At 39.5% G+C, this 12,441-nt stretch overlaps 1 protein-coding gene across 2 annotated transcripts in view; it reads left to right on the top strand.

The window, feature by feature from the left end:
- ITGA10 (integrin subunit alpha 10) overlaps window positions 1-12,441 on the top strand; it is a 285,816-nt gene that overhangs the window by 217,496 nt on the left and 55,879 nt on the right. For both annotated transcript variants that reach the window (XM_069217945.1, XM_069217946.1), the window contains exons 21-24: window positions 3,048-3,140; window positions 4,381-4,457; window positions 5,721-5,810; window positions 9,651-9,735. In XM_069217945.1, coding sequence (XP_069074046.1) covers window positions 3,048-3,140; window positions 4,381-4,457; window positions 5,721-5,810; window positions 9,651-9,735 — 345 coding nt within the window. The remainder of the gene's footprint in view (window positions 1-3,047; window positions 3,141-4,380; window positions 4,458-5,720; window positions 5,811-9,650; window positions 9,736-12,441) is intronic.

Below are 12,441 nucleotides of genomic sequence, written 5' to 3'. Positions count from 1 at the left end.
TCACCTATCTCAGCCATTTACACTTACCCAAGGAACTCGTCAAGGATGCCCACTTCCACCCCTACACTTTCTGTTGAGCATCAAACCATGAGGCGCATCTTTCAGGGATAACCCAGATACCGCAGGAATCAACTTTAGCTACTGTAAGGATGACAAGTGGTAGCTGCCTATGTCGACAAAGTGCCCTTGTTTACTGAGGAAGCCCCATAGGCTATTCCGACTATTATGAAAGACATAGAGAAATACTCACTATTCCCTAAACAGAAACTAAAACCTAGGTATTCCGCTTGATTGTCCATTGTACTTCGGCCGTGATTGGCAACCTTGGCTTAAAGTGGCAACCTGATGCAATCAAATACTTAGGTATCTGGTTCAGTACTGACATTAAGCAATCTATCTCCTTTAACGAACAAAAAACCCTCACCAAAATAAAAGACCTCCATAATACTTGTCCCCGAAGAATATCACTTGTTGGGGTTGGGTATACACTGTTAAAATGATGTTTGCCCCCTTGGTCAACTTTATTGCCAGCATGTTTCTGTAGGCCTTCTCTCCTTCCTTTAAATAGTGGATAGATACATCTCGGAATGTATATGGAAAAACAAAAAGCAGAGATTCACTATGAACATTATGAAGATGTGGAAATACGATGGGGGTATAACCCTACCTGATTATCCACGATACTAATAGGCATTCCTAATAGCTCCAGAATACTGGTGGTTGTGGATGCAGGAGAACTGGCCTCCCCTGTGGCTTCTCATAAAGACTCAACTAGCATACCATATGCCCCTTAGTGCCATTCTCATGATACACAATATGAAGGGACTCCCTTTGGTACATTCAAGATCTATAACAATGGACACAATGTCTGCCCTTTTACTGCTTGACAAATGCTTATACCGTTGAATAGCAGGCTCAACTATGGCCTCCCTATGGCATAATCACAAGATCGAACTAGATGGGAGGACACTATTCTGGGACTCCTGGGAGAGGAAAGGCATAAACTCCTGAGGAGATCTAGCCCCCACTCACAACCTATTCCATCGTCAACCTTACAAATGAAATTTGAGCTACCCACATAGATTTTTATAAACTTCTCAGGTTGAAAGGTGCTGTTGGGGGATTGAAATCTCCACATCCCGGATCTTCCAGAATTGCTGGGTAACTATAAAAGAAAAGATGACACTGCATCATGTATTTATAAACTTTTAGAGACCCCCAAAGGATATGTACTGAGATCTATGCAAAGGATATGTACTGCCCGGAACTGGTATGCCACATACAATCCTTACGAATTACGAAATTCCCAGACACCATCTGGCAGAAATTTGAAGTCCTCTTTTGCTGCAAAGATCACACCAGCCATAGCACAATCCAGATTCTGGTCCATTCACAAAACATAATGGACCCCATCCAGACTTCATAAAATTGGTCTAGAAGACTCTGATACTTGCTGGTAATGTGAGGAAGGAAAGGGACTTACAACATATGCTTTTGACTGGTAGGATGGTACTCTTGCTATGGTCTGACAGTGTTTCCCAACCTGTGGTCCGGGGACCCCTGGGGGTCCGCAAAGCCTCCTCAGGGGGTCCGTGACTGCTGGGAAAAAATAAATAATATTAACCGATTAGATCCCCAGCTTTCAGTAATGACTCAGTGGGGGTCCCTGGATTCTAATAATGATTCAGTGGGGGTCCCCGATTTCAGTATTGAAAATGTGGGGGTCCACAGAAGTTGAAAGGTTGAGAACCACTGGTCTAAGATACAAACACTCGTCCACAAAATAACCGGGAAATCACTTGAAAATGTATTTCTTAACTGTTGCCCTGGGCATAAACGCCAACTCCCTATCACCCGACTTTACGGAACAAACCTCAATGCTGGTCGACCTTCTCCTAGCTTTGGGCACCAAGACAACACTTTAAGATTGGAAATTAACATCTACAAGCTCCTTTGACAAGTGGTGAAATTTGCTCTGTTCTGTCAGAGGCATGGACTACAAACTGTATACAAAACTACATGGTGCCTCTGGCCCCAGACACCTCTGGGACACACTAGATAAATATTCACAGAAAAGCACACCACCGTTAGAGTGACCTCAACCATCAGTTCCCTACCTTCAGAGGATGATTTATGCATATCACTACCAGCTGACCACCTCAGGGTTCGCCTCTGTCGAGACGGGTGTGGGCCTAACTCAGTGTATCCACACTGTCTTTGTCTGTTTTCCTCCCCGACCTCTCTGGGATGTCTCCTCTTCTTCCCGCCTTTCTCTTCATTTCATGAGTTATTTTACCTCACCATTGTATACTTTTTCTGTTAACTAAAACAAACCATCGTGACCACACAGAGATTTGTAATTCCGGCAGCTTTTCTGACAAACGTTGTCTTGATATACACCCATCTACAAATTGTTGCAATATGCCTCTCTAGTTATGTTCAAGGTCGCATGTATCTGCAGGCACTCACTTCAGTTTATGTATTGTAACAGAAGCATAATGTGTATCTTTTTATTTCTCTGTTTTATCATTACTTTGTTAATTCTTTTTTTATGAAAACAATGCAAATATCTAAAAATAAAAAGAAAATCATCTGAAGGTGGCATTTTGTCTTTTTGACATATGAACTTAAAACTGTAAATAAAAAAATAGGTATGTCCAAGTTATATAAACAATCTCAAAACAATTATTAAAGCAACGTTTAAATAATACAGATGGTTTTAAACAAAAGTTCTAATCAAGTACCAGATCCCAGCCCCTTCCAAATTGAATCTGAAACATGATCTCTTAATTTATATTTTTCTCTGAAGAAAATGCAACCTTATCTGCAAATAATTGCATGTAAGTCTCCAATCAGCAGCCCCCCATGAGGTGTCCTTTCAATCATTATTACTGTGACCTTTTGTACTTTTTTCCTCTTTGGTCTCATATATAAATGCAATAAGAGTTCATTGACTTCTGGAAGATCCTCACCTGTTCACAAGTTATACCTACTTGCCAATGTCTAGTTAGTTGACAAGATTTGTAACCGTTTGTGTTATTTCACAGGGGGATCCACAGCAGAAAGTTGAATGCACAGCCTTAAACAATATCACACGAACCTGCAGCATAAGTTACCCTGTCTTCAGATCTCAAGCAAAGGTGAGAGGTCATCATGTCCAACAAGAACCTTTTGTTAAACTTGGTATCACATATAGAGGATCAATAAGCTGTATTAATCTTCAAGCAATATGTGAAATATTCAATCTATTAGAGTTCAGAATAGTGGCAATCCTCTCCCATCTCATCAGGGTTAACAATTTTCTCACTCAATATAGCACTTTCTAGCACATTTTGTAGTGTTGGTAACACTGAATACATACATTAACAAATATACTAGTTGTAAATAAGCATTAGTAGAAACTGTAATAGTACATTTACTTTAAGTGGAGGGTGCACATAAGACCACAGCTTAATAGACACAGAACCTTAAGTAAGTTTTTGTCTTTGGCATTTTAAGTTTCTCCAGCTTTCCGGATATATGTTTTAGTTTCCTCTTACCTTTGGTGACATCCCATAGAAAACTGGTTTCACGATGAGAAGGAACAGTGAGAAAGAGGATTTACCCAAACAAATCAACAACATTCACACTTATCTTTCATTAATTACCATTCCTTTTAATCTTGTTAACTACCTTCCGAAGGGATTAATTTGTATTAGTATCAGTGCCAATATCTACAGACTAAGTCCTGCCTAGGCCCCATGACAAATGTCATTAAATATAGTTACGGAAATCTCGATCCTATTCAGAGGATCCCAGGAAATTCCATGCATTTGGTGGTCTTGTTCTCATCACCCATATTGTTGGACTCTATCTTCAGCCAGATTCGGTTAGCCATTGTCTAGAGAATACATGTATGGGAAAACAAATCTTTTCTTTTTTCTCATAGCTTTAGTTTGTCGAAGTTCTTTGAAAAAAAACACCATGTTGTTTTGTACTTGGCTAAAAATTCCTAAAAAGAACCAATACAATATAAAATCAAATACTAAGCAGGTTTTAAAATGTTTTCTAAAAAAAAAAAAACATACTTCATTGGTAAAGGGTCTTAGTTTTGGATCAGATAAAAACGACATTACTTTCAACACCTGGTAGTTTTTGATATACTTACTTTTGACAGTATTTTCTCATTTTTTTTAAATAAAAGTGTGAATTCCGATCTTACATTCCAGTCTGGCATACAGAAGACATCTAGTCAATCCCATCCTTTTATAGTTCTTTGCACATTTACATCCTTTGTGAAATTGGGAATAAGACAGGTGTGCTTGCAAAGGGTAATTCAAGAATTTTGTTACTCCTGACCTTTACCCTTCTTAATAATAGCAATATTTTACCACTTTCTAGGTGACCTTTCTTCTTGATTTTGAGTTCAGCTGTGCAGCCCTCTTAAACCGCATTCAGATTAAGCTCATGGCAAACAGGTAAGACAATTTCAGAAAGCATCTTTACTAGGTATGACTTATGCTTTCAATTGTAGCTTTTGGAGTTTGTTTCAAAATAAAATTAGATTTATGTCTTAGTCCGGCATCCCAATCTCTTTGTAATTATGAGCTCTTTGTGTCCAGCCTCTACTTTACATGCTGTCTACACTGGAAAATGTGAATAGTGGTCCCCTAAGATGGGGATCTTTAAAAGGGTTTTAATGTTTGGAGCCTCCACAATGCACATGGAAATTTACACCACAAGGTGGTTCAACAAATTCCAACCCACTTACCCTTTAAGGAGATGATACAGCTTTCTCTTATTATATGATAGAGTACCTAGGATGAGTTGGAATCACGATCGCTGTTGAGTTGGAATCATGATCACTGTCAAATTCAGATGTAGCTGAAGCTCAGCCCAAGCAGGAGACTCTTGATAGCTTGATTCTAGATTCTTCTGAAATCATCATAATTTGCTAGTGCCCATTTCAATGCTGTACTATCTCTTTATATTTCCTCCTGTTCCACTCCCATTCCCCTTTTCTGTTTTTAAACACTTGTGTATTTATTCCACTATCCATCACAATATTGTCCCTATTTTGCTTTCAAATTCCCTTTTGCTTTCAATTTTTCCTGTGTTTGTGATGCCCTATTTTAATGCAGTTATAGTTTAATTTTGTTTTTGTTTTTAGCACTGAATGATTGACAAGGTGAGTGTAAACAGTGCTGCAATTGTCAGATTTAGATGTCCAGTTTGCCACCACAAACTTGCTGCTCATGAAATGGGATGCAAAATAATGCAGTTAAAATAGATTGACCACCTCACTGCATGTCATCAAGGACATTGTTGTCCGTCCTGGGCTTTCGCACTATAAATAATTGCATCAGGTCTGTCGATATGATTAACTCAATGGAGTCAAAACAATGCTACATCACGCAGAATGCACTAGGTTTTCACTTTGTAGCCTAGGACTGAAAACACTGACTGGGATGACATGGGGTGAGGTGGTCACCATAGGTTATAATCGTTGTAAAATCTGTTTGTATCAGCTATGCCTCAGTTTGTGCAGCAAAGTGTAAATCAGGTGAACATTTCGGAAATAAGCAGGGCCAGATATTATTTAAGCTCTCTTTAGTGTTTTTCATCGCTTTAAATACTTCACTTGGCTCTTTTCTATCACTTTATTTCACTCTTTACCCTGTGTTCCTCTCTCATACAACTACCTTTGTTGTATGTTAAAAACCCATATTTCTTGTTTGCAGCGACAGCACAGAACTAAATAAAACCCTTCACGACAACACTGTTCAGCTCTTGGCTTTCATCAGATATGAACCTGATCTTTTCATATCCAGGTAGGTGCAAATATTGAAGCATAAATTCTGTACGCCTTCTTCTATTGGAAATTGGGTGCATACCTTGTACTGAGAGCCTACATTGCCCCTTTCTTGGCATAGCTCTGCAATTTCTCATCCCTTTCCCAACCATGACTATTAGCCTCACTGTTGTAATGGGTGTAATCACCTCACTGCCAAGCTCATTGTTGTTGCTGCAGTGCTTGGTAGAATCTCCGTGTATGGAGATTGTGAAGGGTGGTTGTGGTGACAGTTATTTTTGAGCAGGTGAGGGAGCTTCACATTATGGCGGAAGACTAATAAAACTACTTATTAATACAGTATTAGTGAGCATATTACTACAATTTGGTGATGAGAACCTGTTCAGCGGCATTTCAGCCACAGTGAGGTTGTAACCAGCGTGCTAGGACCTGAAGTTCACAATCTCCAAAAGTAAAGTCTCTATGGATGCTGTTTGGGCCGCTAAGGAGTTCGAGGAACTCTGCTGTGTGGAATCAGTGTCATTTACCTGCTCTAGTGACATTTCCTGCAGTGATACTTAGGGATGTGTTTCTGGCAGTGGTAGAAGAAAATGCCATGATATTGAAGAGGGTTGTAAGTACTTTTTGTGACCCAACAAGAGTGCTTAAACTTAAATGCAGTAAGATGTAAGGTAAAATGGTGTATGCAGCCTGCCAAGCCTGCAGTGAGTATTAATAGAGTCAGTGCATGAACCATCATTCTGGCCTGGTGTTTGAAGAGAAAGCAGACCAGCCCATACAACTAAGGCAGTGCATGCAAGCATGCAGTTGTGCTAGCAAATGAAACATTCAACAGCATGCCTTTAATCAGCGCGTCATTGGAACGGGTGCACAGCGCGCATAACGTTGCTTGAGGATAATGTACCTTCAACAGTGCATGTCTTTGATTAGTGCATTATTGGAGTGTCACTGATAACACAGTAAGAGCATCCAGACAGCAATTAGTACTAGTACTGAAGAGGGACTTCTAAGTATATATTTATATATATATATATAGTCATTTTGAGTAATTAGAGCACATTTAAAATTAACCATTGCAAGTAATCAAACAGTGGCAGCCCCTCCAATGTTTTTACCTCAGGCAGGTTTACCTTCAATAGAATGGTAAGAGCGGATTGGAATTTTTGCAAATTATCTAGAAACCATAGATGGGTTGAGACACCCACCATCTAGGGAAAAGGCTTTGTTACTCAATGCACTGGAGAAGGGGGGCAACATGTTTTTACATTTTTGACGAAAGTGATGGGTGCAGATTGGCAGGCTATAGAAAATCTGTATATTGAAGCACAGAGGAGATTGGAAAAGTACTATGAGAAACAGGTCAATATAGTTATGCAGTGGCATAAATTTTATACTCAGCCCCAGAAAGCACGTGAGTCAGCAGATCAACTGGTAACAAGGCTGAGAGAGAGTTAACTATCAAATGTGATTTTGGTACAATGACTGATAAGATGATCAGAGACCAATTCATTGTGCAATTTAAAACTAAGAGAATGCAAGAGAGATTGTAGGTGGCAAGAAATTCAACGTTGCAGGAGGCAATAGTCATTGAAAATATTGTTGAGGAATCGGATACGTGTATGAAAGAAATGCAACAGTTGGAAGCTAAATGGGAGGAAGGAGTCAATGTGGTAAACAAGAAGGATGATCCTACAAAGGGGAATACCAAAGGGAAATAGGGTGTGGAAGGAAAACAGGGTGTGATTAAGAGGGATTGAGGACAAGTAGACAATGAAGCAGACAACATTGTGTGCAGGTTAGGTTTTCTGATTACATAATGAAATGATGTAAAGGTACCTTTAAGAAATATCAATTGCATTATTTGAGATAATTCTGATTAATAAAATATGATTTTGTAGAATTTGGGATTATATAGTTATTCAGTTTAAAGCATAATATATTTCATTTAGAGCAGGTAATATTATTTATAAACATGTATTTTATATGTAGATAATGTAGTAGTTATTTGTATGTAAAGTAAGGAGATATGTGACAGTGAGTATAATCCTGTCTCTGACATGCTCATTGTTGTTGCTATAGTGCTTGACAGAATCTCTATGTACAGAGATTCTGAAGGGTGGTTATGGTGATAGTTATTCTTGAGATGACGAGGGAGCTTCACATTTATGGTTAAAGGCTAATAAAAGTATTTATCAATACAGTATTAGGGAGCGTATACTACATTCACCTATGTCCAATTAGCCCACCACTGTAATCAAGTGGTCATAGTCAGGGCCATCAAAATCATGCAATACAGTGGCACAGCCTTTTTCGCGTAATCATGTTTTTGCCACATTTGCCATATAATCCATAATCTGCTGCATAATCTACAGAGTTTAACAAAAAAAATTGTTTCTACCTCAAATGGCTCAAAAGTTACTAAAACCGTGGCAGCGTGTTGGTGCGCTCTGAAAGGTCATCATTTATAAAGGTTAACTTGTCATCTTTTTGTTGGTTATTTCTATTTTTGGTTGTTAAACTGGTGCTAATGAGGTGAAATCTTTGTCCAGACACTATTACCTTGTGTACAAATTACAAAATAATAAAGTCATTCTATAAAAAATGTGCTGCATTATGCTTATAATTCACCGTTTCGTGCCACATAATTTAGTGCCCCATACCACATAATTTGGTGCTCCCAACCCCATAATTAAACTGGCCTTGCCCATAGTACAGTATCTGGGCTGAGCCTCTACATATTTTTCTATATCATTCACTGTAAACCCACCATTCTGTCCAGTGCTCCACTGCTTTGTGTCTTTGTTAGTGTTGTGTAAGTTACACGTATAAATACATTGAAAGGGGTAACATTCTCTGATGTTAAATTTTGTGTGGATAGTGCTTGTTTATCATCATGGCAACAAATGTATCCTTAACAGAAGGTGTTTACTTAATTCTATCATAATCTTACCCGTGTAGCACATTAGTCAACATGGTTAGGTTTAGCATTAGCCAGGAACTTTTTATTTTACTAAAACTATATTTATTCTGTGTCTACCTATAGGAATTTCAGTCAGCCCTCTTCGTCCATTGGTCTGTTGTGTTGCTGACATTTTCCTTCCACCCGCTGCAGGACCCAGCATGAGGCCGTGGGTCATTCCACTTCAGCCATTGGCACATCTGCAATCAGAGTAGCTTTCTTTAGTGCCAGGCGCTACTATGTGAATGTGTGCCTTTGGAGACCACAAAAAGACTTTTGCTTTTAAGCAATTATGTTTTTTTAATATTGACGTGGGCCCAGCAGCTACCCAACAATAACGTTTTACAAAGACCATTGCAAGCCAAAACAAGAATTTGAAAATCCAAAAGGCTTGTAGTCAACACTAGACATATTGACCTTACCAGTACTTCTTATCCACGGTACTACATACTACTGTAATTCCATAAGCCACAGATACTGGACAAGTTTCCATCCCAGTGACCATTTACCTGTGCATCCAATAGCCATTTCCCTTCAAATTTGCCTTTTTTATTGAAGCATAGCCTGTTGGACCCCACTTTTATGTTCCTAATACCACCACATCCCTCTTCCGCCTATGAACATAAGAGAGGGCATCTGCGCCTTAAATAAATACTCAGTGAGACTATGGGCCATATGTACGAACACATTTTCCCATTGACACAGAATGGGAAAAACCCTTTGCTACATATGGCCCTATGTGCCTTGAAAAATGCAAAGTTTTATGCAACCTGCTGCACAAAACAGCATGGTCCTCTCCAAGATCAATTACTTTTCCTCCAGCTATATGCAGATTTTGTTTAGTCAAAGCAGCCTCTTTCCAAGCCACCAACATTTGTTCCTATTGATTTGTATCCACAGTGCATCAACACTAAACCGATATGAAACTCTCCCAACTAGAACAACTCTCAATGGAATGGGACCTGAATTTAAAACAACTTTTAAGGTAGTGTTATTTGTTTCGAATGTATCAGTTTGTAGTGTGCATTTGTGTGTAAATATAATGCTTCCAGGCATGTAATTTGTGCATGTGTTTGAGTTCCTTTTTTTTATACCTGTGTGCACAAATCAAAAACATGATTATTTTTATAATAAAATGATTGCACTTGAGGCCTTGATGAACAGACATCACATGACCAAACATACTATTTCTTTCCAGTAGAGGTTTCAGAGCACTATGCTGGTGCATCCCTGACAAAACTTTGTCTTACATTTTTAGAAATTGTAGCACTCCTATGTTCTTTCATTTCGCCTATGCTATCGGCTGAGGAAGTTAACTATGGGGCTCATTCTGAGCCCGGCGGGAGGCGGGCGCCGCCCGCTGGGCGGAAACCACCGAAAGACCGCACCGCGGTCAATAGACCGCGGGGGTCATTTTGACTTTCCCGCTGGGCCGGCGGGCGATCGCCAGAAGATCGCCCGCCGGCCCAGCGGGAAAGCCCCTGCAACGAGGAAGCCGGCTCCGAATGGAGCCGGCGGAGTTGCAGGGGTGCGACGGGTGCAGTAGCACCCGTCGCGATTTTCACTGTCTGCATAGCAGACAGTGAAAATCTTTGTGGGGCCCTGTTAGGGGGCCCCTGCACTGCCCATGCCAGTGGCATGGGCAGTGCAGGGGCCCCCAGGGGCCCCACGACACCCGTTCCCGCCATCCTGTTCCTGGCGGGTTTTACCGCCAGGAACAGGATGGCGGGAAGGGGGTCGGAATCCCCATGGCAGCGCTGCAAGGATTCTCTGGCCCAGGGGAAATCCGGCGGGAAACCGCCGGATCCCCTTTTCTGACCGCGGAGCACTGCACTTCCAAGCTTTATTAAACCATGCACCAATTTCAATATTGCAGACACACTCTGCCACTGAGTCTGTCACCTCACTCTACCAAACGTACGCTCATCGACTGTTGTAATTCCAAGACCATCCTTAAGGCTCTCTGCAAAATTTAGGACTAAGCAATTTTGAATGATGTATTTGAAGATATTTGTCTTCACATGTGAAACCCTGATAAGCAAAATAAAATTTGCTATTATCTTATATATATGTGCTAATGATGACTGACTGGGTGTTTTATTAACTAGAAAATAATCTTTTACTATGTGGATTTGTTAGCATAATTAGGCTGCAAAAAAGAAATTTACTGGGCCTGTGCCTATTTGTACTGACAGCTAAAAAAGGTAACTCTTAAATTTTGCACAAATACTTTTCCAGTGTGTACTTTTATTTTCCTCTTCTGTGTTTTTCCTTTTCATAAAATAGTTGAAATGGGATTCAGTTCATGGTGCTGCTTCTCATACTATAACTAAACCGTGTGCTTCAGAGGAAGCCATGTTGGAGATGTCCTCATATGTTGCAATAATCAAGGGTGTTGCTGCTTCCAGCCACAAATGAATTGTCATTTATTTTAGAAGGGTTATTGTTCAATAGTGCAATGCCATTTCCCTTGTTTATAGGGAAAAGGAGCTTAAGGAGTTAATTAATAATTTAGGCAGTCCTTAAAGTGGTCTCTTTTATGTAACATAATGTCATCACTTATTATTGTTTTATGTTTTGGTTTATGTCATGTAAATTTATTAGGTCAGGCGTAAATTACCACTTCAAGTTACATCAAGAGTGCTCTGTTCCACTTCTATAAAACTATAAAATGTGCCTTTTCTGGGATGAACAGTCCACATCTCTAATTGTTATCTGACTTTCCTCAGACTTGATCAAGTGCTAGATTCTTCGTTCCTTTCTACGCAGGCAGACTCTATGACAGTCTGGTATTTGATTTATTCTTAAAGAACTGCCCTTGCTTTGATTCTGAGCAGTGCTTATGACTTTTGCTTTTGAACTCACAGCTTCCACATTAGTCTATTGCTAATTTACCTCTTACCTCTTAAATTACAAACGGAGTAAATTTATGTTTGTTCATTACTGAATTATATTTTGATTATGGTTAATCCCCTCTTGTTATGGCCTCTCACAATTAGCCATTTTTAATGCATTATCGGAACAGAATTAAATCTGCCTACCTAGTTTTTGAGGTCTGTAATGTATCTTACTTTTGAATAAACCTTCATGGTTTTTGATTTTGAATATTGATCTTCAAAGATTTCCTTTATTGCACTAGGGCCGCCATCCTTTCGTACTCAGATAGCCCTGATCCTGCATTTCAACGGTTCAAATGTATTGGTGCAAAACACCAACATGATCAATGCTATGAGCCCAAAAGAGGCACAATTTAGAGATGGCGTATTAACATGAAGCTCAAGGACCACTGAGTCGCTGACACATTTTAGGAAAAGAACTTGCTACATACTGGAATTCCCTTTAGATTTTTGCTTGCAAATTTATGTCATACATACAGACAGAAAACATGACATCTTTTTGGTTGGACATCCCTGATTTAGTCAACTCTTCTATTCTTTTTAAGAAATATCACACAACTTGCCTCCTTCCAAAAGACTGAAGTCTTTCATAAAATCTGTGTCTCAATAAACAGTTCCAGCATATGATCTATTTTATTTCTTTAAAGATTTTATCAACCTTATCAAAGAGGCCGTTGGCCTACAGGCTGTTCAGATAAGAGCTATTGGACTTTATTTACCATAATGGGTTATTCAGACTTTCTGGGTCCTATTCACAATGTTACATTTACACATGTAGATTTAGTCACATGTAA

This window comes from Pleurodeles waltl, chromosome 12, assembly GCF_031143425.1.
Source record: "Pleurodeles waltl isolate 20211129_DDA chromosome 12, aPleWal1.hap1.20221129, whole genome shotgun sequence".
NCBI classification, from domain to species: Eukaryota; Metazoa; Chordata; class Amphibia; order Caudata; family Salamandridae; genus Pleurodeles; species Pleurodeles waltl.
Note: the sequence above shows the minus strand (reverse complement) of the source record. Positions and strands in the feature narration are given on the sequence as shown.